Source organism: Ambystoma mexicanum, chromosome 10, assembly GCF_040938575.1.
Source record: "Ambystoma mexicanum isolate Mex_15411 chromosome 10, UKY_AmexF1_1, whole genome shotgun sequence".
NCBI lineage: Eukaryota > Metazoa > Chordata > Amphibia > Caudata > Ambystomatidae > Ambystoma > Ambystoma mexicanum.
Genome location: NC_090932.1, coordinates 1,589,276,825 through 1,589,304,674, shown reverse-complemented (window position 1 = coordinate 1,589,304,674; position 27,850 = coordinate 1,589,276,825). Strand labels below are relative to the sequence as shown.

The 27,850-nt window shown below is 46.8% G+C and overlaps 1 protein-coding gene across 1 annotated transcript in view; it reads left to right on the top strand.

Annotated features, from left to right (window-relative positions):
- The first annotated feature begins 1,492 nt into the window (after positions 1-1,492).
- The window catches only part of LOC138492638 (carbonic anhydrase 15-like), a 110,072-nt gene continuing 83,714 nt past the window's right edge, over positions 1,493-27,850 (top strand). Inside the window, exon 1 of the mRNA XM_069619933.1 lies at positions 1,493-2,405. Within this exon, the coding sequence (XP_069476034.1) occupies positions 2,336-2,405 (70 nt within the window). The 5' untranslated portion in view covers positions 1,493-2,335. The remainder of the gene's footprint in view (positions 2,406-27,850) is intronic.

The following is a 27,850-nucleotide window of genomic DNA, read 5'->3' as shown; positions in this document are numbered from 1 at the left end:
GATTAGATAGATAGAATAGATAGGTAGATAGATAGATAGATAGATAGATAGTAGCTCAGCCAGGCGGCACGGGTTTTTAGACAGCAGGGCTGTCTCTCCCACTCTCTAGGAAAGACGTGCAGCGCCAAGACACTGGGCCAAGCCTGAGCGGCTGCCCTCTCCTCCTTCACTTAACGGGGAGACTTTGCTGAGAGGCGGCCCCATTAAGCTATACTTGGAGGGAGGGGGTGCATTGGTAAGAGCTCTGCTCGAGACAGCCCTGACTATCACAGCAGCTTGTTTTGTGTATTTATGTGGGGTTTCGGCGGCGACTTCGGAACGCCCTTATGGTAAAACTGGCCATCACTGTCTGTAACAGGGAATGGCCTATTGTATCGGGCAAACAGACGGCAGATACCCTGTTTCAAAACGTTCCCAATTTGGGCATATGTGGGCAGAATTACACATGCGGAGATGAAGGGATTTTCCCCAGGTCACACAATGTGGGCAAATCAGGGGATTACACCCGGCTCTTGGGAGCAACAGTTCCCAGTGCAGCTGCCAGCGCCCACAGTCCCCTGCGCGAGAGAGCCAGACAGGCCAGTTTGGATCTTGGAATACTGGGGGTTGTAGCCCAAATTTAAAATGGAAAACTGCTGCTGTTTGAGGTTTCGTCGATTGACTTAAAGTGTACACTAAGTGATTGCCCTATTGATTGAATGTTGTATAAGACAGTTTTTAGGGTGTTTTTGAAAGGTTAAGTATTTTTTATCTTTTGTCTTGGAAATTGATTGTATAATATGGTTTGTGTGTCAAATGTTTATCTTAAAAGTGAATTGTTATGTGTGACTATGAATTGTATGTATATTGTGATATGATATTGTAAAGGTTTACTTTTTTTAATGTAACCATGAAAAAACACTACAAATGAACAAAACTACTAGTCCCAGAATTCCAAGCGAGCACTGGACTGGTGACTTTCTCATGCCTGAAACGGTGAAACTTCAGATCTCTGAGTCTGTGGTCCACCGTAGAGCACTCCATCCCACTATTTTCGGTTCCGTACTAGCGATGGTGCTGCCTGCAACTCACTGAGCTATCTGACAGGTAGCGCAGCGAGTGGCAGGTTCCACGCACATCACATCACGCGGCTTTCGAACTCACTGGGCTATCAGGCTGAGATTGGAACCCTTAACCCACAGATTTGGCATCAAGTCTGCGACGGGTGCACGAATCCACGGGACTATATCGGGGCTTTGATGCCGACCGAGCTCTGGGTCCGTCGGAGGTGACTGCGCTGCCAGGGCTCTGTTCCTGCGTGTTGCTGGTCACCTCATCGCCGCAGGTGTCTGGGCAGGAAAGCGTGCCATGCTAGGACTGCAGGTAGAGCGATGGGTGCAGCTGCCAGGGCTGGCCCAGCCCCTTTAGGAAGCCACCCCTGGCCCATCCCTTCTCAGCGGCCGCTGGGCTGGACAGGGTTAATAGGTAGCTCAGTGAGCTCGTGCTGAATATTTAACAGCTGCACGCGGGCTCCTGAATGGTGCTGGCTCTGAGTGGCTCGGGAGAAGCGCGCGGCTCGTGGGACTTTGCCAGACTGAACCAGAGCCGGGAAGAAAGCCGGGTCCGCGGACCGAGGAGCGTTGCCCCCAATCGGCGCAGGGCTCCGTTCTGCCGGGCATCTCCGTGGTGGGCACAAAGCGGGCACGTGCGCATCGGATTCCAACCCACTAGACTGCTCTGGGCGTACTGGACCCTATCTCTAGGGTGCAGAGGGCGCTCTCTGGGACTGGCCACTAGCTTAGAGAGACCCAGGGCGCCCGATCTATCTAGGAGGGGGGTCGCCACCGCTGTGGAATTTAAAACCACCCAGCTCTCTGCGGTGGTCACTAGCCCAGTTAAAGCTAAGACCCCGCGTCTCTCTGGGGTGGGCAGTAGCCCAGTTTAAGCTAACACCCCGCGTTTCTCTGGGGGTGGGCAGTAGATAAGTGTAGCGCGAGGTGCTAGATCTCTCTCGGAGGGGCAGTTGCCCATTTTCACATAGGGGGTAAATCTGTTTGATATAGCCACCAGCTCAGTTTAACACGAGAAGCTGTAGATCTCTGTGGTTGGCATTAGCGCCGTGTGACCCCAGGCGCTGTATCTCTCTGTGTGGGCAGTAGCGCCGCGGGACTCCAGGCGCTGTATCTGTCTGGGGTGGGCAGTAGCGCTGTGTGACACAGGATCTCCCAGTGTAGCTCTGGGCGCTTGATCTCTCTGGAGGTGGGCACTTGGCCAGCGGTACCCAGGGCATTGTACCCTTTAGGGCTGTGCATTAAGTCAGGGGACCCCGGGCTGCTGCACCCCTCTGGAGTGGAGGATGGAGGGCCAGGCGATGTGGCTCACTTTCTTCGCGCTTCCTCTCATCGGCCAGGCGGCGGCTGCTGCAGGTGAGTGCCCGTGCCCACCCTGTGTCCGTCTCCCCCTACCCATCCTACCCGGCTCTACCCCCCCCCCCTGTCACTCGTCCATCTCCCGCCTGCCTTCCCTTCTCACTCTCTTCACGCCGCGCTTCTCCGCCACTCCTCCTTTCCCCCACGCTTTCTGTCTTGCCTTGTCTGTCTCCTCCCTAGGCTTGGTGTGACATCGTCCTCTAAAATCTCTCCATCCCAGAGTCCTCTCTTCCACTGCCACCCGACCCTTTTCTGCACCTCTCTTTCTCGCCCGCTGCTCCCCTCTCCATTGCGCCTCCCCCCACCTGCCGTTCTCTCTTTAGAGCCTGGGCTGAATCGGTCTCTATTTTATTTCAAATTCTCAGCGACCCCGTTTAGCGCCTTGTGCTCCTGGTCAGTGGCCCCATTTGCCCCGTGTTTCTCCTTTCTCCCTTCTCCAGGGCTCTAGCGCCGCGTGACTCCAGGCGTTCTGGGATTGCCTTTCTTCGCCTGCTGTTTACCACTCATTGGGAGCCCTCTCCATATCTGCTTCGCGCCCCCATCCTTGCCTACCGCTCTGCCCCCCCCCTTCTGCCTTTCCCTCTTCATCGATGCCTCTCACCCACTCCCAGCGCCTCTCCCAATCTGCCCACCTGCATCTTCTCCTCGCCACCCGTGCCCCCCACGCAACCCACCTCCTCTATTTTCGCCTCGTCCTGTTCTATGCTTTTGTACAGCGCTTAACTGCTTCGCTTCGTAGCGCTGAGGCAATATGCACCGACGCTACATTCTATTATCTGGCAGAACAATGCAGAACATCGACCCCCGACGCCCTCCCGCCCCCCCCCCTCACCTCCCCGTTGATGCTTGCTGGCTTTCCACTCACTTTCACTCCTTCCTTCCCACTTATCTGTGAAAATCTACCCCCTCTCACCCTTCCCGTGTGTAATACGTTTTGTCAAGGTTTTGCATAGACTTGCATAATTGCCTGGCAGTTAAGGGGTTAAATCTGTGTTTTTATTAATGTATCATGAGTTGAAGTGCCTATTAGGGAGTTAAAAAATATATATTTAGCTGGTTCAAGCACCCCCGCGAGAAAAGACAAACACCATTTTTCCAGTTGCTATTCCACGACTCTGGAATTTCCTGGCAGACAAGTCACCGGGGCCCCTCCCTGACCGGGCCCCTCCCTGACCCGTTACCGGGAGGCACTTGCGACTTTTTTTTTTATTTCCGTGTTTGTCACTTGCTTAAGTATTATGTCACAATTGAAGATTCCCTACCCAGCATCTATTTTGTAATAATGTTTAGTTTTGGCAATTAAGTGTCACTGACGTGGCAGCTAGGAGTCGAAACGTTGTGATTTGAGTACACAGAGGCGGGAGATGGGGTGTGCGGAGGGATACAAGCTTTAGGATGTTGTGGAGATTTCTCACCCATTGACTAACCATGGCCATGCTAATCCCTATGGCCAGCCCCACCCACTGCCCTGCCCCGCCCTTCCAAAAACACACGCTTCGGGGAATCGCTTTGAGCGGATCTACCAGGAAAGTAACACACTTTGGGCCGATCCGTGGAATATTTGCCCGGTTCATAGTCACTTTGCACTGCTGAAAAGTGAGTTTGCACTGTCAACACAAACCCTGATTCGTGGAACTGTGCAAAGTGTATTTTTGCAGTGCAAAGTTATTTTCTACTGCAAAAATGACCACCTGCACGGACTTTGCACTGCAACAATACAATTTGCACAGTTTCATGAATCAGGGTTTGTGTTGGCAGTGCAAACTCACTTTTTAGCTGTGCAAAGGGACTTTGAACCGTGCAAATATTCCACGAATCGGGGCCCTGTGTGCTATAAGCCGTGGTGGGAATGGAAAATATTTAAAGGGGGACACCACAAGGGCCGGGGGAGGGGCAGAGTTTGGAAGAGGGGCAGAGTTCTGAGGGGACGGAGCTGGCAGTTGAACTCTGCTCAAAGGAAATGTTCAAAATAATTGTTTTAAAATGGTGCAATTCCTTTCATGCTGCTTCTATCCAAACCCAACACTGTACACACATTCCACTTGAAATCACTTCCATTCCAGTGGTGCACCCAAAATACTGTTGGTAATGCAGTGATTTTCAATACATTAAGAGATCCATTGACACGATGTACAGTAGAAGGATACCAGGATAGCTCAGCAGGTTGAAATACAGTTGCTGAGATGTTATATATTGAAAACTGTTTGTTAAGCATATGACTTTTTGCAATTCCTTATATAAACGAGTCCTATACAAAGTGTTTGGCCCTGGTTGTGCTAATCACCTGTTTATATTCAGGGCGGAAGTGGGTGTATTTCTGCCCCTCTAGTAAAAATAAAAAGTGTGCACCCATGACCCCAGTGTTTAATTTCCTAATAACTGCTGTCAGCACTACAGAAGCATTTATTTGGGATTAAGCAGTATGGCAAGCATATAACATCTTTGCAAATATAACCCATGATGAAGGAAGGGGAACAAAGCATACAGGATATTTGTGTGGTAATCCGACAAAAAAAAGAAACACATTTCAAAGAAAACTAGTGAATGCAAGTTTAAGCAGAATTTTTGAGTTTGGAAATTACTTTTTTCCCCTGTGCAAGTGCAACATGCACATTTGGAAAACAATAGTGTGCCCAACATGTAGAAAGACTGACTGCTTTTAACATTGATGGCTCCCATCCCATTGATAGTCATGGCCCCCTTGAGTCCTGTGGTGTCCCTTTCAGGCCAGAAGAAAAAGAGCAGGCTCAGCAAATAGGATCTGCAAACGCGCAAGTGCTGCCTTTGGAAAGGAGCAGAGAGCAGATTAGATCACCGAGCCCCCAGTTTTGCTCAGGGAAGCTGGGGGCTCGGTAAAGCCTTGTCAGGGCGGGGGCAGGCAGACACTGAGATCGGGGAGACAACTGATGCTGGAGCTCGCACCGGCACGAGCCGGCCAATTGACCAGCGCTGACTATCAGTGCCTGCCAGTGTTATTTCAAAGCATTCTTCTGAGAGTTAAGGCTTCAATTGGAGCTGTGAGTGGCCCCGGTGAATGGCCTACTAGTGTAATAAAAAGGGGGGCCTTTAGGCACTTGATTTGCAAGCGGTTTGTGCATCCTTGCATTTCTTCTTTGCGCTAAAGTCTTGTTAAAAAAAAGCATTGGGAAAGTCAACATGTTTGGCGTCTATATAGGTATTAAACAGGCATTTGCCAGGCACTGCTGTCATGTGCCCTGGTACTCACAGCATTTAACATCTGTGGCCATCTCGTGGCCAGGTGGTACTATTACGGCAGTGCCTGGCAAATAGATGCCTTTCACGTGCCTACAGGAAAACCCAAACTGTTGGCTTTGCCAATGCATGCTTTAATCATACTGGCCCCGATGACATTGTGGTCAAAGTTTGCCTGTTATAAAGTACATTACTAAAAATAGTATCTTTCTGAAGATGTGGCACCCCTTCCGCCCCACCTTTCTACTGGTTCCCTCACCCTTAAATGGCACTTCATTTCCTGTTCCTTCTCAGCCAACTCGTGCGTTGTTTTTAGTAAAATGGTGATGCCCCAGCAATCGCCAATGAACTGCGTGAAAGCCCTGGGCAGCCCCGGGAAAGTGGCACGGCTTCTTTTCGCCAAGTCAGCCCCCCTATGCCCCCCCCCCTCCACTCGCACATGGCCTGCATGCGTCTGCCTTTGGCACATCAATATTCTGCGCATGCGCGCCCTTATCTCATGCCCAGGGTCTAATTTAACGACCTATGGCCCCCAGTCACTGTCATTAAAGCCGGTATCGCTCTGATCATCATCTTCGTGCCTGCTTTTGCAATCCCCAGAATCCTACCCAGGGAGCGCAAGAGCCTGGCTGGGGCACCCTGTGCTGGCAGGACGCCCACAGCAGCGCCTGCCTTCCTTCAGGTGCGCGTGAGAATTCCGCCAGCTGAAGAGAGTGCTGCACAGGCGGCTGGGAAGGGGCCGCGCGAGGGACAGCAGCGCGCGCTCCCACACTCTGGACGCCCTAGGGGGCCAGAGGGATGGTGAGTTTGGACCTGCGCCAGGCACAGCTGGCCGAATTATGTACGATTTTTGCGTCGCTCTCCACTCAACAGCAGCTTGGTTTTATTGTCGTAGGCCTCCTTGCTCAAGTCTAGGCTAAGCAAGACTCCTCGGAGGTCTAAAGAGAGAGAACATACGTGTCCGGGAATAAACACCCGCTCGCAGGCGATGCCGCCCTCCACTGTCACTGAATACATCACCCAGGTGTTGCTACCCTTCCAGCACACTGAATCACCCTGCATGCTATAAAGAACGCTACCCAGGTGTTGCTACCCTCCAAGCTCACTGAATCACCTGCATGCCATAAATAACATTACCCAGGTGTTGCTACCCTTCCAGCTCACTGTATCACACTGCATGTCATGAATAACACTACCCAGGTGTTGCTACCCTTCCAGCTCACTGAATCACACTGCATGCCATAAAGAACGCCACCCAGGTGTTGCTACCCTCCCAGCTCACTGTATCACACTGCATGCCATAAATAACATTACCCAGGTGTTGCTACCCTCCCAGCTCACTGTATCACACTGCATGCCATACATAACATTACCCAGGTGTTGCTACCCTTGCAGCTCACTGTATCACACTGCATGTCATGAATAACACTACCCAGGTGTTGCTACCCTCCCAGCTCACTGTATCACACTGCATGCCATAAAGAACGCGACCCAGGTGTTGCTACCCTTCCAGCTCACTGAATCACCTGCATGCTATAAATAACATTACCCAGATGTTGCTACCCTCCAAGCTCACTGAATCACCTGCATGCCATAAATAACATTACCCAGATGTTGCTACCCTCCAAGCTCACTGAATCACCTGCATGCCATAAATAACATTACCCAGGTGTTGCTACCCTTCCAGCTCACTGTATCACACTGCATGTCATGAATAACACTACCCAGGTGTTGCTACCCTTCCAGCTCACTGAATCACACTGCATGCCATAAAGAACGCCACCCAGGTGTTGCTACCCTCCCAGCTCACTGTATCACACTGCATGTCATAAATAACACTACCCAGGTGTTGCTACCCTTCCAGCTCACTGAATCACACTGCATGCCATAAAGAACGCCACCCAGGTGTTGCTACCCTTCCAGCTCACTGTATCACACTGCATGCCATAAAGAACGCCACCCAGGTGTTGCTACCCTTCCAGCTCACTGTATCACACTGCATGTCATAAATAACACTACCCAGGTGTTGCTACCCTTCCAGCTCACTGTATTACACTGCATGTCATAAATAACACTACCCAGGTGTTGCTACCCTTCCAGCTCACTGAATCACCTGCATGCTATAAATAACATTACCCAGATGTTGCTACCCTCCAAGCTCACTGAATCACCTGCATGCCATAAATAACAGTACCCAGATGTTGCTACCCTCCAAGCTCACTGAATCACCTGCATGCCATAAATAACATTACCCAGGTGTTGCTACCCTTCCAGCTCACTGTATCACACTGCATGTCATGAATAACACTACCCAGGTGTTGCTACCCTTCCAGCTCACTGAATCACACTGCATGCCATAAAGAACGCCACCCAGGTGTTGCTACCCTCCCAGCTCACTGTATCACACTGCATGTCATAAATAACACTACCCAGGTGTTGCTACCCTTCCAGCTCACTGAATCACACTGCATGCCATAAAGAACGCCACCCAGGTGTTGCTACCCTTCCAGCTCACTGTATCACACTGCATGCCATAAAGAACGCCACCCAGGTGTTGCTACCCTTCCAGCTCACTGTATCACACTGCATGTCATAAATAACACTACCCAGGTGTTGCTACCCTTCCAGCTCACTGTATCACACTGCATGTCATAAATAACACTACCCAGGTGTTGCTACCCTTCCAGCTCACTGAATCACACTGCATGCCATAAAGAACGCCACCCAGGTGTTGCTACCCTCCCAGCTCACTGTATCACACTGCATGCCATAAAAAACGCTACCCAGGTGTTGCTACCCTCCCAGCTCACTGTATCACACTGCATGCCATAAAGAACGCTACCCAGGTGTTGCTACCCTCCAAGCTCACGGAATCACCCTGCATGCCATAAATAACGCCACCCAGGTGTTGCTACCCTCCCAGCTCACTGTATCACACTGCATGCCATAAAGAACGCTACCCAGGTGTTGCTACCCTCCAAGCTCACTGAATCACCTGCATGCCATAAATAACATTACCCAGGTGTTGCTACCCTCCCAGCTCACTGTATCACACTGCATGTCATAAATAACACTACCCAGGTGTTGCTACCCTTCCACCTCACTGAATCACACTGCATGTCATAAATAACACAACCCAGGTGTTGCCTGATTAACACCGCATGCCATAGAGAACGCCACCCATGTGTTGCTACACTCCCAGCTCACTGTATCACACTGCATGCCATAAATAACATAACCCAGGTGTTGCTGCCCTTCCAGCTCACTGAATCACACTGCATGTCATAAATAACACTACCCAGGTGTTGCCTGAATCACACTGCATGCCATAAAGAATGCCACCCAGGTGTTGCTACCCTCCCAGCTCACTGTATCACACTGCATGCCATAAAGAACGCCACCCAGGTGTTGCTACCCTCCCAGCTCACTGTATCACACTGCATGCCATAAAGAACGCTACCCAGGTGTTGCTACCCTTCCAGCTCACTGAATCACACTGCATGTCATAAATAACACTACTCAGGTGTTGCCTGAATCACACTGCATGCCATAAAGAACGCCACCCAGGTGTTGCTACCCTCCCAACTCACTGTATCACACTGCATGCCATAAAGAACGCCACCCAGGTGTTGCTACCCTCCCAGCTCACTGTATCACACTGCATGCCATAAAGAACGCTACCCAGGTGTTGCTACCCTCCCAGCTCACTGTATCACACTGCATGTCATAAATAACACTACTCAGGTGTTGCCTGAATAACACCGCATGCCATAGAGAACGCCACCCAGGTGTTGCTACCCTCACAGCTCACTGTATCACACTGCATGCCATAAATAACATTACCCAGGTGTTGCTACCCTTCCAGCTCACTGAATCACACTGCATGTCATAAATAACACTACCCAGGTGTTGCCTGAATCACACTGCATGCCATAAAGAACGCCACCCAGGTGTTGCTACCCTCCCAGCTCACTGTATCACACTGCATGCCATAAAGAACGCCACCCAGGTGTTGCTACCCTCCCAGCTCACGGTATCACACTGCATGCCATAAAGAACACTACCCAGGTGTTGCTACCCTTCCAGCTCACTGAATCACACTGCATGCCATAAAGAACGCTACCCAGGTGTCGCTACCCTTCCAGCTCACTCAATCACACTGCATGTCATAAATAAGCTACCCAGGTGTCGCTACCCTTCCAGCTCACTGAATCACACTGCATGCTATAAAGAACACTACCCAGGTGTCGCTACCCTTCCAGCTCACTGAATCACACTGCATGTCATAAATAACACTACCCAGGTGTCGCTACCCTTCCAGCTCACTGAATCACACTGCATGTCATAAATAACACTACCCAGGTGTTGCTAACCTTCCAGCTCACTGAATCACACTGCATGTCATAAATACCACTACCCAGGTGTTGCCTAAATCACATGCATGCCATAAAGAACGCCACCCAGGTGTTGCTACCCTCCCAGCTCACTGTATCACACTGCATGCCATAAAGAACGCTACCCAGGTGTTGCTACCCTTCCAGCTCACTGAATCACACTGCATGTCATAAATAACACTACCCAGGTGTTGCCTAAACCACACTGCATGCTATAAAGAACGCTACCCAGGTGTTGCTACCCTTCCAGCTCACTGAATCACACTGCATGTCATAAAGAACGCTACCCAGGTGTTGCTACCCTTCCAGCTCACTGAATCACACTGCATGTCATAAATAACACTACCCAGGTGTTGCCTGAATCACACTGCATGCCATAAAGAACGCCACCCAGGTGTTGCTACCCTCCAAGATCACTGTATCACACTGCATGCCATAAATAACATTACCCAGATGTTGCTACCCTTCCAGCTCACAGAATCACCTGCATGCCATAAATAACATTACCCAGGTGTTGCTACCCTTCCAGCTCACTGAATCACCTGCATTCCATAAATAACATTACCCAGATGTTGCTACCCGTCCAGCTCACTGAATCACCTGCATGCCATAAATAACATTACCCAGGTGTTGCTACCCTTCCAGCTCACTAAATCACCTGCATTCCATAAATAACATTACCCAGATGTTGCTACCCTTCCAGCTCACTGAATCACCTGCATGCCATAAATACAATTACCCAGGTGTTGCTACCCTTCCAGCTCACTGAATCGCCTGCATGCCATAAATAGCATTACCCAGGTGTTGCTACCCTTCCAGCTCACTGAATCACCTGCATGCCATAAATAGCATTACCCAGATGTTGCTACCCTTCCAGCTCACTGAATCACCTGCATGCCATAAATAACATTACCCAGGTGTTGCTACCCTTCCAGCTCACTGAATCACCTGCATTCCGTAAATAACATTACTCAGGTGTTGCCTGAATCACACTGCATGTAATAAAGAACACTACCCAGGTGTTGCTACCCTTCCAGCTCACTGAATTACACCAGATGTCATAAAGAACATTATGCAGATGTTGCTACCCTTCCAGCTCACTGAATCACACTGCATGTCATAAAGAACACTAGCCAGTTGTTGCTACACTTCCAGCTCATGGAATCACCTGCATGCCATAAATAACATTACCCAGGTGTTGCTACCCGTCTAGATCACTGAATCACCTGCATGCCATAACATTACCCAGGTGTTGCTACCCTTCCAGCTCACTGAATCACCTGCATGCGATAAATAACATCACCCAGGTGTTGCTACCCTTCCATCTCACTGAATCACACTGCATGCCATAAATAACATTACAAGGTGTTGCTACCCTTCCATCTCACTGAATCACACTGCATGCCATAAATAACAGTACACAGGTGTTGCTACCCTTCCAGCTCACTGAATCACCTGCATGCCATAAATAACATTACCCAGGTTTTGCTACCCTTACAGCTCACTTAATCACCTACATGCCATAAATAACATTACCCAGATGTTGCTACCCTTCCAGCTCACTGAATCACCTGCATGCCATAAATAACATTACCCAGATGTTGCTACCCTTCCAGCTCACTGAATCACACTGCATGTCATAAAGAACACTACCCAGTTGTTGCTACCCTTCCAGCTCACTGAATCACCTGCATGCCATAAATAACATTACCTATGTGTTGCTACCCTTCCAGCTCACTGAATCACCTGCATGCCATAAATAACATTACCCATGTGTTGCTACCCTTCCAGCTCACTGAATCACCTGCATGCATAAATAAAATTACCCAGGTGTTGCTACCCTTCCAGCTCACCGAATCACAATGCATGTAATAAAGAACAATACCCAGGGGTTATTACCCGTCCAGCTCACTGAAGCACACTGCATGTAATAAAGAACGCTACCCAGGTGTTGCTACCCCTCCAGCTCACTGAATCACCTATATGCCATAAATAACATTACCCAGATGTTGCTACCCTTCCAGCTCACTGAATCACCTATATGCCATAAATAACATTACCCAGATGTTGCTACCCTTCCAGCTCACTGAATCACACTGCATGTTATAAAGAACACTACCCAGTTGTTGCTACCCTTCCAGCTCACTGAATCACACTGCGTGTCATAAAGAACACTACCCAGGTTTTGCCACCTTTCTAGAGCACTGAACCACACTTCATGCCATAAATAACATTATCCAGGTGTTGCTACCCTTCCAGCTCACTGAATCACACTGCGTGTCATAAAGAACACTACCCAGGTTTTGCTACCTTTCTAGAGCACTGAACCACACTTCATGCCATAAATAACATTATCCAGGTGTTGCTACCCTTCCAGCTCACTGAATCACCTGCATGCCATAAATAACATTACCCAGATGTTGCTACCCTTCCAGCGCACTGAATCACATGCATGCCATAAATAACATTAACCAGATGTTGCTACCCTTCCAGATCACTGAATCACACTGCATGTCATAAAGAACATTATGCAGATGCTGCAACCCTTCCAGCTCACTGAACCACACTTCATGTCATAAAGAACATTACCCAGGTGTTGCTACCCTTCCAGCGCACTGAACCACACCGCATGCCATGAATAACATTACCCAGATGTTGCTACCCTTCCAGTTCACTGAATCACCTGCATGCCATAAATAACATTACCCAGGTGTTGCTACCCTTCCAGCTCACTGAATCACACTGCATGTCACAAACAACACTAGCCAGATGTTGCTACCCTTCCAGCTCACTGAATTAGACTAGATGTCATAAATAACATTATGCAGGTGTTGCTACCATTCTAGATCACTGAATCACACTGCATGTCATAACGAGCACTACTCAGGTATTGCTACCCGTGTAGATCACGGAATCACACTTCATGCCATAAAGAACATTACCCAGGTTTTGCTACCCTTCCAGCTCACTGAATCACCCGCATGCCATAAATAACATTACCCAGATGTTGCTACCCTTCCCGCTCACTGAATCACACTGCATGTCATAAAGAACACTAGCCAGGTGTTGCTACCCTTCCAGCTCACTGAATTAGACTAGATGTCATAAAGAACATTATGCAGATGTTGCTACCATTCTAGATCACTGAATCACACTGCATGTCATAACGAGCACTACCCAGGTATTGCTACCCGTCTAGATCACTGAATCACACTGCGTGTCATAAAGAACACTGGAACAGTGCAAAGTGCATTTTTGCCATGCAAAGTGACTTTGCAGTGTAAAAATACACTTTGCACTGTTCCATGAATCAGGGTGTTTGTTGGCAGTGAAATGTCACTTTGCACCAGTGCAAAAAATTAAACGAACAGGTCCATTGACTTTATTGATGTTTTCTCTCATTTTGAGCGGGGGGTGGAGGAGGTTAAGTCGATTATTACTGTTGCCCAGGTGAGCCCTTCGTCTTCATCTTCCAATGTCTTCATAAGGGGCAGGCTGGCCAGGAATTAGATTGGGTTCCGCTGGGCCGCGTCCAAGTCCTGATTGCGAGTGAGTCACAGTGATAGTTATGCCAGCATCTTCGCAGGCTGCCATTACAAAGGTGACTTTTGGGCTTTCGCTAATTGCAGCATTTTATGATTTGAACCGTTTTCACTTTGCGTTTCCATGGCTTCAGTCTCTCTTATGGAGGCAGACATCCTCCGTGCCTCTTGTGTGTTCCAGAACACGTATTACTCCTCTCCACCCGCTCACAGCAATGTACCTTGCCCAATGTAGGTAAAAGCACTCTTCATTATTCCAAGTTTCCAGCCGCTCTTGTTTGTGTTCGGGTGTAGAGCAGGTACGGAGTGCATTTACTGACGGATCTTAGGCGCAAAGATCTCCCCTTCTTTGCTAACCTCAAGCCTCTCGTGTGATCTTGCGGCAGTCAGAATGATAAACAACTAGCATTTCAAGGGAAACATTAGCAGTCCACGACAAGGGTCCGTGTGTTCTAGCGTAGGTACAGAACACTTTTCCTCAATGGCAGCCACGAGGAAGGTACATCCGCCATAATATAAATGCAGGACACAGATCGTATGAAAAAGTTCATATAATGCAGACTAGACTGAGGACTTAGATTAGCTGCCTCACAGAATGCAATAGTGCTCAAGCATGGATAGAGGAGACCAACCGGAAGCAAGGAGAAAGCTACCTACACCATAGCATGAATAGCAGGTGACGATGACAAGCTATCAGGACGGACTAAAATTTGAGTATTCAAGTAGTTGCCATTAGAGAGCAAAGGAACAAGTGGCTGTAGTGTTTCAATATAGCACAATTTCGATACTTTACCACGTTCTTTTCCAGTTCTTAACAGGAACTAAAATAATAACATTTTATAGAACTGACTTGGAAAGTGCACAAATAACATCAAAACATTATAGAAGTGTACTAGCTATCCCTACATATTATCTCCACCAAAAATATCGGCGTATATATGGTCGCCTGGAATGCCATAGGCAATATTTTTCGGGAGGATAATTTGTGGGAGTGGGGGGTGCAGGAGTGTCCCCCGCACATTTAAAAATAATGAGGGGGATGTGGGGGTGTCCGCCGCAGGGTCCGTGCCTCAATATCACCGCAAAAATGCGGCGATATGTTTATATCGCAATATATTGCGAGGATATTAACACATGGAACCGCGTACTATGTATATACAAAATTGGACAGAGTCTAGTATCATTGTCTCCAAGGGAAGTATATAAGTACCAGCGTGCTAATTCATGAGATCTTAAAGGATTTTATCTGTGTTTCTCTTTTGTATTTTAGACCTTTAAATACACCCAAAGCACAGGCGTGTGAAGATATTTGTAAATGTGCAGAAAGAATTCTGCAGTGTACAAAAGAGCAAACCGTGTTTGTGCTCCACGAGCAGACCTTGAAATAAACTTGCCAGAGGCCTGGGATATCTGATCCGCTTTCTCCTGTCTAGAACCCCTTCCACTCAAATGACCTAAATCAAAAGAGAGATTAGCTAATAGGCTACGCAATGCCACCAGCATGTGAGAAGGCAAACCTTTTCACAGGAGACAGCACAATACTGTCAGTGATGAGATGATTTGTCCAGGATCACTGTATCGTCTGCTGGCAAAGCAGGATACAAGCATGCACGCTTTGGTCCGGCCCCCTTAGATTTGGACACCTAATTACCTTTCTGGACTAACACTTTATACTCATCATTGGAGGTGGCTGCCTAGGTTTTACAACTCTCCTTCTGAACATCCCAATTCCTAGACTGTCACCAAACTACTGGTATGTTTGTTTTTACAACAACTACTAGCTGGTGCAGGTACATTGCTGATAATAGCACCTGTTGTGCTACGAAACAAAGTATGTATACGTGCAAGTTAATCAACTTCAGACATAGGAAAGGCTGAGTTGACCTTGCTGGAATTTGTAATGTAATCTTGCATATGAACGCAGATCTCTGCAAAGAGTGATTAACATACTGAGCTATCTTCTGACCCATCCTGCCACTCAAATGTATCAATGTGCATTTCAACTTTGACTATTGCACATGCTCAATATTACCCCCACCTGAGCATGCTACAGAAGTTGTGCTTTGAAGAACGCACACACTATGTATACCACAGTGAACACAGAAATAATTGCAGGATGAATTGATCAGAGCAGAATGCACTTGTCAACAACAGGCAGGCAGTAGGTTTAGAGTCTTAGTAGCACACAATAAAATAACCGATACAATTGAATACACCCAAGTACAAGCACACCTAGAAAACAATCACCTTTTAGGCGATAAGACAATCCGGTTTTTGCCCTAAACATAGTACAAAGGCAGCATTACTAGATCTAAAAAATCAGATGGACACTATCAGGGATGCAGGGAACGTATGCATCCTTCTGTTACTTGATTTGTCCCCTGCGTTCGACCTTGTGAACCATGGCAAATGCTGCCTAGCATTATCAAAACAATGTAATTTCTCAAACGAAGCAACCACCTGGGTTAAATCATTTTGATCAGAAGGTACTTCTAGAGTAGCCACTGGCGAGGAGGCGGCTGACCCTATCCCAGTACCTCTGGGTGTACCCCAAGGATCGTGCCTCTCCCCTACGCTATACAAGGCTTATACGAAACTTCTCTCCGCAGCATTAGATGCCATGGGGGTTATTTACACCAACTTTGCGGATGATACACAGATACTCATCCCAAGAGCAGGACTCTATCCTCATAAATAAAATCTACTCTGTCGTTCAAAATTGGATGGCAACAAACAGTCTATGCCTTAATGGCGAAAAGACAGAGATCCTCATTGTAGGTTGAAAAGGTCACACCCCGACTACACATCTATTGTCATAGATGGTACTCCCATGCCAATCTCAAACCAACTCAAAACACTAGGTGTGTAGCTAGACTCAAACCTCAGCATGAGCAAACATGTCGGCTCGCTTGCCTCATCCACCGCCTATATGGCTAAACTCATTGCCCTTAGTCGACAATTTCTCACTCCACGGAATCGCATCACCCTAGCAAGACTACTATTGTAATTTACTCCTGCTAGGCACCACTAAGAAGAATTTAGTCAAATTGAAATTACTGAAAAATAAAGCTTTAAGAGCAGCGCTTGGAATTCAAAAAAGGGACCACATCTCACAGACAAGGAGAAAGGTACACTGGCTAGCCATACAATCAAGAATACCACACAAAATGTTCACCATCCCACATAAGTGCATCCCCCAAAATGCCCCTACCTATCTTAATCAACGCCTCACTCGAAAAACTTCAATTAGATGTCTCAGATCAAGCTCTGGCACTCACCTACTCGCTCCCCGATTTAAGAACTCAAGGGCATAAGGTCCCAGGTTTCCTGTAGGAGCTCCTAGAATATGGAACTCTCTTGCACTGAGCATAAGCAATGAGCTTTCCATCACTCACTTCAAGAAATGGCTAAAAAACAGGTTATTCAACACATTCTTATCTGTGTACCTTCCAAACGCTTTCATACGTTCCTGTACACCACTTTAGTTTGCAAACAAACGTAAGCTCGCTCTTCCCTCACTCCGATACTGGTTCTGTAATTGATATGTCATTGTTCTTATTCTCACCAGACTTCTTTTCCCATACAACGAGAAAGCTTTACTGTAACCTTGTAACCTACGGTGCGATACGCCTGGGTTTCGGCGTATAACCAAATGCAATAAAATAAATAAATAAATAAATAAATAAATCCTGACATGGTCTATTTACGTTTGGTGAACAATGGGAATTGGCTTTTTTTTATAGCTCAGACAGCCTTGTGGGGGCGCTTCTCCAAGGTGGAAGCCGAGGGCTAGTGCCCCTTTTGGCCTCCCATAAAGAAGTACCTACCTGTCTGCGACCCTCTAAACCTGGATCACACCTAGATATCACCCATTCGTGCTAGAATGCAACAGGCCCCCTGCAAAATGCGGTAAAGGGTCCCCGAGATTCCTGCCAACCAGTAACATACACGCAGTTGATGGGGAGCTTTAAACACTGGGGTCTCTCCTGGACTGCCGGGTGGGCTTACAGGGCTATCCGTTACGCCCCTGAGTTCAGCCTCCGGTCTATCGAATGTAGCTTCCACACATAGTTTTTATTCTCGTGGCATTGGGCACAGAGGGCTTTTGGTTAATGGGTGTTGTGTTGAACTCCTACCTCCACCAGTCCCATCATGTAGGTTAGCACTGCGACTGTATATCTTTGCACAAGAAACTTGCTGTTCAATAAGGTCGTGTGTGTCTCAATTTTAAAGAGCCGTGCCCGGTCGATTTCAGGATTTGTTCAAGGGTTACCGGCAAAAACCGTGACAATAGCCAGCCATCCCTGAAATCCCGGGATGGGGTCTTAAACTTTAAAAAGTCTTGAGACGGCAGGACCAAGGGGTAAATACTATGAGGTCCCGGAAAAACCGTGTTGTATGGTCACTGTAATTGACTGGCACCTACGCTGCTCATCCCATTGCCATCTCACCTGGATAGGTAAATCCTCGCCTCTCATAATTGCCAGGCCTTTGAAAGCTCATTGATCAGTAGTGTTCATAGACAGTGGTGCCAGAGCGCCCTGAATATGAGGCTAGGTTTGCTGTTACACGGCCACGCCTCCACACAGTCTTCTAATGAACAGTTCAAGCCTACTAATTGATCTTGGTAACGTTTGACCTATTTAACTCCTGGAAAAAATAACATTTCTTGATCAATACGGATACAATGATTTATTTGTGTTAATTTATTGAGGTAAACTGATGTTTCTACCAGAAACATGTACATTACAACAACAGCATACAGTGCAATCCTCAAACAGATGCTCACATGAGACACGTGTGCCATGCACCTTTTGCACTCCGCTGTGCAAATCACCAACCTTTTGTGGCTGGGAGCCATGTCCTTTTTTGGCATGCCAGGCAGTTTAATTGTGTGCGTCGCTTGACATGCCGCATGGCAAGTAGGGCTCACAATTGCAATTAAACATTGTCCGATATCTTCGCATGTCGTGCAGCCTTTAATTTTAATTGTGAACACTGTTTACCATGCTTGCATGGCGAGCAGTGTTCACAATTGCAAATAAACACTTTCCGACCTGCGAGCATGTCAGGCAGCATTCAATTGTAATTGTAAATGCTGTCTGCCCTGTGAGCTTGGCAGGCAGAATTTACAATGGATCCCTATGAGGTCCGCCAGCTTTATGCTAGTACATAAAGCTGGCGGACCCCATAGGGATATCCAGCATTTATGCTGCCATGAAAACCGTTGCCTGCCAAATGCTGGAGCATTTGTATGGCCGACAGGAATGGAGGCGGCGGAAACGCTAGTTGCGTTCCGCCCCTCCTCTCCACCATACAAATGCATGAAAATGTGGCGTGGAGTGAATGGAAGGCCTCAAAGCCTTATTTAAGGATTTTACGCCTTCCAGTCACGTTATGTCACATGGGAACATGAGCTCCGTGCTGTTTAGGAACAATGTCCAGAGGTAACTGAGGCCGTACACAACATTGTGAGAGCGTTTTCAAAGCTTCTGTGGGATGTGGGAGGGATTAACCTTGCATCGACTAAGCCCCAGGTGTGAAGTGGTGACAAATGTGCACCCCTTTCTAAGCATCTTTGTCTGATTGGCTAAGCGTGCATTTTGTTATCACATGTTTTTGTTTTGTTGTTTGATGATCTGCTTGCAATTCTTGGAAATTAATCTTTCCGTTGTGCGATGGTGGCTGGGCCACTTGTGTCCTCTGATGTTTGTAAATTCAGGATCGGCTTCGGCAAGGAATGAAAGTTCGCAGGGACGTCATTTGGGGGTCACCAAAGGTCGCAAGTGCGACCTCTGTGGTCTCCCTTGCGACCTCTGTTTTTTTTTCTTTCAATGAAAGTTCCTGGGCTGTGGCCAGCACCATGTGGCTCTTGAATTCTGGAGTGGTTGGCTTTCTTGTTCAGGCCCCTTAAATAAAGAAGAAAAATAAGAACAGGAGTGCCACAAGTCTAGCACTTTCAGCACTGACCCTAAATAAGAAAGAATAGGAATACCAAATAATGTGTCTTTCTGGAATTCTGTACAATAATTGCCAGACTCATTAAAGGTTAATTTCAGGCACACTTCAGGGGGTGAGTCACTGATTTATTCTGTTCTCAAACGCCTCAACTCAGCCTTTCATCCTTCTGAGGTAAATGGGTACCAACACAGGTTGGTTTATATTGGGTGTATATTTCTTCTATGCAGAGCGCTTAAGCGTAAGTGCTATATAATAACACATCATTATCATTTGGTCATGGACGTCTGCTTGCAATCACAGTAATTTGATAATATGGGCCTATACACACTGATCTTAACAATACATATGGCGATCCATTCGGGTATGAAATGTATATCACATTATAGTGATATTGTAACCATATTTTCCGTAGTGTACAATGCTATGTGATGCCACTTCCTGTTTTGTCAACGGGTGAAAGGTCGTGTTCCATCGCTTCCCGCGATATCACTTTGGGGTGGGGTCAAATGACATCACTTCCTGTGATGTCATCAGTGGGTCAAGAGTCATGTGATGTCACTTCCGCTACCCCAGGCATTTTGGTGAAATGACGTCCTTGAAAGTTCGCAGCCACCCGGCTGTTGGAACCTCAGCCCCAGCAAGAGCACAGCCCCAACCTGGGAGGCTGGTGGTTGGTCTTCCCACATGCACGTTAGAGGCACAGAGCTGGCAACTCTGAGCGCCTCCAGCAATCTGTACCAACTGATGGGCTGAGCCAAATCAGACCCACGTGTGCTTCTGAATCTGTCTGCGACTTTTGACTTGATTAAACCCCTGATCCGAAGGAAAGTAATGTCTGAAGCAAACGACGCCCCCCAGGCAGCAGTAGACCCATGCCAATTCCTGCTGCTTGACTAGAGACCACCAGTCTCCAAAGACGAGACCACACTAGACACTGGCTGGGCACGCAGACCGCTGTCTGTCTCACTGACCAACACTTTGGCCTGACGTGTTCGAGGTGTATGTTACTCTGTTCGGGGAAAATCACACAGTCTCTTAAAGTCATCTAATACGGGGTTGACTGGAGCACCAAATATATATACAGTGTGAACTCAAGTTCGTTTTTTTGAAGATCCTTGAATAAATGTGCAATTCACTGGCGCGAAAGAGCATTTGAAAAGCTTTGTGAACGGTACAGTGAGCAAAAACCGAGGGCTGCAGACTCTCAAAGTGGGAAAAAAAACCCAGAACAGGTTATCATGCCATGTTCTTTCCAGAGAAGGGCGCCTGCTACTTTTATTTGTATTTTGCAGGAATTTGGGATTGATCACCCTAAGTTACTTGGGGGAACCCAGACGTGGACTCCTTGCTCACTGTACTCAGAGAGGCACAGCTCCACCTCACTGATGAGGCCCAACAAGGCTGAAACACGAGTCTGGGGTTGCTGTTGGTACTCATGTTCAAAGGAGGTTTTCCTAGCATTTCGGTGCCGGATTGCCCTTGTGGGCGGGACAAAGACTGATATGCAAATAGATATTCCTCCTTTGTGAAAAGTACAGTGAGCAAAAACCGATGGCTGCGGACTCCACAGAACAGGTTATCATGCCATGTTCTTTATAGAGAGGGGCGCCTGCTACCTTTTCTTGTGCTTTGGATGCTGTGTCTTTACTTTTTATGAAGTTTAAATCTGTGACAGCGATGCCATCTGGATGTTTTTCCTCAATTTTCAGAAATGTGATATATATATATATATATATATATATATATATGTATAATAGGTCCGCGGTCGCCGCCCTACGGTTAAAGTAAGTTGGACTCCTATAGGAAACCCCAATAAATGAATTGCTAATAATGTTTAACTTGTGTGATGGTTTTGGCCAAAATTCTGAAGAAAACTAGGTATGCCCAGGCCCACCCTAGACTGCACATTAGTAAGAAAAAACAAACAACAAAAACGTTGTGGCCTAGTCCCCATTCATTTTCCCACAAACAAAATCTTTTTTTGCTGTACTGCACAGCCCAAACCGTTGTACGGATTTGGACCAGGTGTGGTTTGGAGTAATTCCGTCCAGTAGTTTTTTAAATATTTGATGTAGAATGGGATGCTGCTTCTCCAAAATAGATAGCTATATCTTGGGCAAATTGCCAATAAACTGGGTGTTTATAAATGAAACAGCCACCATTTTCTTTTCAATGTGAAATATAGCTGCGGCTATAGCCAAGGATATCAGAAAATCAAATGCATAAAAAAAGCCATTTGCAGGTAAAAAACATGCAAAGCCTTCAGGCTAGAGGTGGGTGCGGGGGGAAGCAAGAGGGCCCAAAGTCAAATGTGGGAGCTGGAGGCAGTCTAAGGGCTGAGTTTGCAACACAAAGATTTTCTGTCACCTCAGCGACAGCCGACATCTCAAAGCAAACGTGTTACATAAACATTTTGTGCTGTGGGTGGAATGGGAGAGGGCAGAAGAGGTGAGGCTGCCATCTGGGGAGTGGGGGAACTGCCACAGATGGAGGGGGTACTTGGTGAGGGTTTTGGAGGTCGGGGAAGCCTGAGGGGGCCGGTCCATTCCTTGCTTTGAAGCTAAGCAGTTTCGGTCCTAGATGGGGGACAGTCCCCATTCTTGGATGCCCTGCGTTTTCTTAATTTTAAATATCTCATAACACACTAAGAAATCACACAACATCGGCATTCTTTTTTTTTTTTTAAACAATGCCACTGTTAGTCCTCGGATGTATTGTACTCTAAAGGTCAAGCTGCCATGAGGCCCACATGGAAAGAGCTTCTATCTCTGGGCAAGGAGATGCGAATACATGGAGAATTGCAAATCCAGTTGCGAGGGAAACTAGAATAATCCTTTGTTTTTATATATATATATATATATATATATATATATATATATATATATATATATATATATATATATATATATATATATATATATATACATAAATATATATATAATATGCCCCAATATGCTTTAAAGATCTTGTATGTTCCAAGTGCTCTCTGAGAGCTCTGAGAGACATGTATCTTGCTTTTGCTGAGTTACCTTCTGGTATTTGTGGTCTCCCAGTCAAGATGAGGGAATAATGGCACAATTGTACACTTTTTGCTTAACATAGTTCTACAAGGATTTATATATTGGAATGACGCTGTGGTATGTGTATTTTTCAAGTTATCTTTATAAAGCAGAGTATTTCTGAAAGCCAGACATGGGGTGAGGAGGGGCAATGATGAGAGGGCAAGTAAGTCATGAGTATTTGCCCAGGATGTGGCAAGAGAGGTTGCAATCCTGGACACTGGGGCAGTTATTTCCCCCTGATTGGGGCTGCTTTGCAAGGCACAAGTAAAGGACACATTTGGGTGGACAGCGTAACTTTTTTTCAGAGGGCGGATGCAACCCCTTGGGGTTTTTTGAGGTGGGCAAGTTAAGTATTTGGCTACCAGGAGTTTAGTCAGGTTGTCATGTTCCCAGTGGAGATGTTTACCTACAAGACCACAAGCATTTGTCTCTTATTGGGAATTTGGTTTCCAGAGAATATTTCACTACCTTCTGCTGGGTTTAAAAGGTGAGCACCTTTCATATTTTGCCAGGCTATTTATTGGAACATTTCCTCTCTCATGTTATTTTTTATTTGTGTTCATTACTAAGTCCAATGCTATTTTGTCTTGTTTACTTTCTTCTAAGGGGAACTACATTTCTATATTTCACTTTAAGATATGTTCACTTACTGTGAGTATATTCATGGGTGCCAGCTTTTGATTTTCCCTAAGGGGGCAAAAGTACCTGGGCATATGCTATTCTTGCAGCCGGTCATTTCTTTCCCTTTTGCATACTGCTTAAATGCGGTTACTTGAGATTGTGCGATGTATCACAATAGTCAAAAAGAGAATGGCCATAAAATAAAGGGCTTTTAGCACGCTGCTTAACCACATTGAGTGATCCTTGACAAATCATTTAATCTCACTGTGCATTGGCCAAAATTCTCAAGGCTTGCCATCTTTTATACAAAACAATAGCACTGTCAAAACAGGTCAAACTCAGTCTGTGATTGATGAACGTCTTTGAGAGATGGGTTGCAAGTTTCCCTGCCAAAGGCCGTGACCACTGGCGTGGTCTGGTACTGTTTTACAATGGACAATGGACAGTGGTCAAGTGGCACCAAAAAAATCTTGGAATAACAAAAACCTTGAAATTCAATTTAAAAAGTTTGGTTAATGACAACAATGATTATTTAACTGATGACAGAAGACATAAGATCACTCTGGAGACCTGCACCTATTTAGAGAACCGTTATGTTTCTACATATGTGATTTTAGCATATTAGAATAGTTCATAACAATGAGGACATTGTGAGAAATAGACAGCGGCTACACATGCATCACATCACTACTTGTGAAGTGTTCATTTGTAGTAGTTTGGTCACAGATGATATCTGAATTATAGGAATGAAGGAGTGAGAGTTAGAGGAGACCCACTGCCCCCAGGAGTTGCATCCCACCACCAGGGTAAGGGAGTTAAATGGCAATAGAGGACAAAGTGAGTCCCACAGCAGGGTCAGAAGCAGGGCACAGGGGCGTCATTGAGAGAAGCATCGAGTCCAGCATAGAGTCCTTGGCTGTCCAAGGTCAGGGTCTGCGATTGAAGGACCATCCAAAAACCAGAAGAAAACTGTGTCCGTGCGCAGGAGTTCTACTCAGGTTGCTGGTGAGTAGAGAGCTGATGTCACCAGTGATGCCATCAGGGATGTCATCTGGGATGTTATCATTGTGGCCATAGGCAAGAAGGGGCACGGAGTGCGCATTAGCTACATTTCAGGGGTTTTGTTGCGTTATGTTTTCACCTTAACGTCCCTGCACCTAACATTATTTCCTTTTATATATATAGGAAAGAACATGACCATCTCTCATTCAAAAAGGGACTCTGCAACCAGATGCCTGTAACCTACAGCTCCCCAGATGTTTTGGACTACAACCCCCATGATCCCTCACCACTGACTATACTGGCTATGGCTCCCACAACACCTGGTGGGCCAAAGGCAGTAGACAGTGGACCTATTAATTGTTCCACAGGGCCATGATGGCTTCTGGTGAGTGCTAGCACTTTGCAAATCCCGCCCCCAAATGCAAAAATCAAATATACGGTATCAGGTAATATTATCCCCATATATATGGTCGCCGTAAATGATATCGCCGGTAAAAGGTCGAAACAATATTATATGGGTGATCATATATATGGGGAGAGGGGCAAAAAAAATGAAATAAAAAAAATAAAAAATTTTAAAAAAGAAAAAAAGTTTGGTGTCCCCCGCATGTTCCATGCAATAATGTCACCACAAAAACGGCCATTTTTCAGCGATATTTTTGCATGGCGAGATGTTTGTGGCGACATTATTACATGGAACCAAATATACATGTTTTACCAAGATGCTTTTATATCACCTAGGCCCATATGCTTTCACAGCTCCTTGGTCATCAGGTGTGGGGGATGGTCACCCCACATGGGCCCATGGCCAAGACTGGGAAATTGGCATCGGCCTCTCTAAGATCATGGATGAAAGACGCACAATGAGGTGTAGTTGACCAACACTTAGGCTCACGTAATCTCCAGTAGGCCATTTAGCTTGTAAGTCAAGTTACATATTGAGGTAGCCATGTGTGGCTGCTGGAAGACTTCAACAGTCTGTTGACACTGGTACTTAGGTATGATATAATATGATTGGTTTTATAATGCACTTAATAGCCAGAGGTTCCTAAGCGCGGATCCGGTGATCGAACCTGTGTTGCTCCGTGTCGTCTTGCTTCCAAGGCGAGCAGGCTTCCGCTGAGCTATCCTCCCGAGACTGGTGGTAGATTCATAGTCCCCTGTTGAGTCTCAGCAGAGAGCCTGGTAGGAATTCCCTAGGTTACCTTTTATTTATTTATTTAATAGTTTTTTTATAACGCTCCTAATACCGTACCTGAGTTTGGTTTCTAAGAGCGGATCCGGGATTCGAATCTCTGTTGCTCTGCGCGGTCTTGCTTCCAAGACTAGCGCGTTGCCCCTGTGCTATCCTCCTCCAATGGCAATAACCTGCTACTCATGGATCGACCCGGGCTTCCCCATAGGGAGGCTTAGCAAAGGAATAGGGAGTTCCGCTAAACTCTGCGTCTTGTAGAAAGACTGGGTCAGTAGTACTTGGGGTTTAACCTAGCAGAAGGTCCTACTTGTGTACAACCCATACCCAAACTTCCCACCTACACCATTTGTTTGGAGTGTGGGTCTTGACTTGTCGGTGATGCCACCTGATTCAGCTTTCTGCCTTGATCCTACAGGAAGGCGTTCAGGCGGGAGGAGGCCTGGCTAGCCTTATACCAGATTGTCTCTTTTAGCCAATCCCTGCACCCTTGTGAGAACAAGGGAGGTGGACTTCCATGTTCAAGATCCCAGAGGGGGAATCAGCAACTCACCTGCAGAGCAGAGTTTCTCTGGTTTCAAAAAAGGGTATAACGTCAGGTCCGGAATGACCACACATTTCATGCAAGCGTGTAAATTCCAAAACAGTGATAGAAACTGTCAGGGTTTGGTTTTCCCATGCTTGGACCCCTTGCAGATGTAGCTCCCAAAGCTGAAACATATATACAGAGTATAGGAGAGGGGCCTTATAATGCATTTAAGGCCCTCTTGGTCTCTTTCATACATATGAATGGCCCATGGATAGAATAAAAACCTTGACAATGAGTCAAACAAACATTACAACAATCAGGCATCTGGGAGAAGGGTTTGATGGATTTCTGGTGGGTGGCAATACCTGGCTGTCTCTAGATATAGCTGGAAGCTGCTGACAACTGGGAGAAGCAAGCATTGGCAACCCCAATAGTTTGGGCGTTCGTGTATTCATGGGAAAGGCATTCGCCTGCAACTGCCATAGTGGTACTATCTGGCCATAAGATGGTAGTCGATGGAAAATGGTGTGACTACCAGAGCATATAACAGCAGTGCCTAGCAAATGCTTAATACCTGTATGCAAGACAAATCTATTGCCTTTGCCAAATGTGTGTTTTAACAGCACTTTAGTGAAAGAACAGATGCGTGGACGCATATATTGCTTAAAAATCAAGTGGCTGAAGGTACACTTGGTTAAGCCACTTTTAGCACATTTACCCCTGCAGTTCAGCCATTAACCCTTAGTACACTGCTTTGAAATAACATTGGCAGGCCCTATACAACACAAACATTCATGTTTCTGCTTCATAGAGCGAGCTCAAAGAGATCCCATGAGGATGTGCTTTGGGCAGGTAGTGGATTGGGAATGACCATAGGGGTTAGCATGGCCAAAGACCAATCAATGGGTGGATGTGTGACCAAACAACACCCGCAAACTGTGTGCACCTCCGAACATCCAAACTCCCTCTTAGCTGTACTTCAATACAGTCAGTTCGGTTTATAGGTTGCGCTTCAGCGAGAATGAAAAAGGGTGATATGTCTTCAATCCAGCAATGTGAGTGCCTGGAGACCATGCTTGGGTGGTAGCGGTGCATGGTATAAATCAACATAACATAACATAACAATGCAAGGGTGGAAGAGAGAGGAGATAAGGTGGAGGGAAGGGAGAGGGCTATACATACATGGAGAGTGGAGATAAGAAAGCGACAAGGGGAATAACATGAGCTAGATCAGGGTAAGGGAAGGGATTGGGGGAGGTAGGGAGTGGGCGAGAAGGGAATGATAGAACGCAGAAAAGAAGATAGGTAGTGGTAATAGAGAGAAAGAGATGGAGGCGAAGAAAAAGAGAGCGGGAGAGAGAGATGGGGAGAAAGAGATAGAGAGAGCGGGACAGCGTCCAGGCACCGCTTCGGCGCTCTGAGGCTAAGCGTGAAATACACACGCACACACACGCACACAGGTACGCACGCGCCTGCACGATGCCCGCATAGTGCATCTTGCATAGCTGCACACGATAACATACACTATTAAATATGGGTTATTGGTTTATTAAAATCACACATCAATCAGTGAGGAGAAACCCTGCAGACCTGCTTTAGGGCCCAGGGGGTAACAGGAAAAGACTGAGTGTGCCTGAGGGGCACCATATGGGGGGCAGGCTCTGGTAGGTGGGAGACTCCTGGAAAGGCAGAGGGACAATGAGAGAAAGGCAGAGAGGAAGGAGCCAGGGAGAGAGAGTCAGAGATAGAGAGCTATAGAGAGAGAGAGAGAGAGAGAGAGAGAGAGAGAGAGAGAGAGAGAGAGAGAGAAGAAGGGAAGTAGAAGAAGAAGAGAGAGTGAGACAGGGAGGAAGAAGAGAGAGAGAAAGAGAGAGAGAGAGCGAGAGAAAGAGGGAGGGAGAAGAAAAGAGAGAGAGAGAGAGAGAA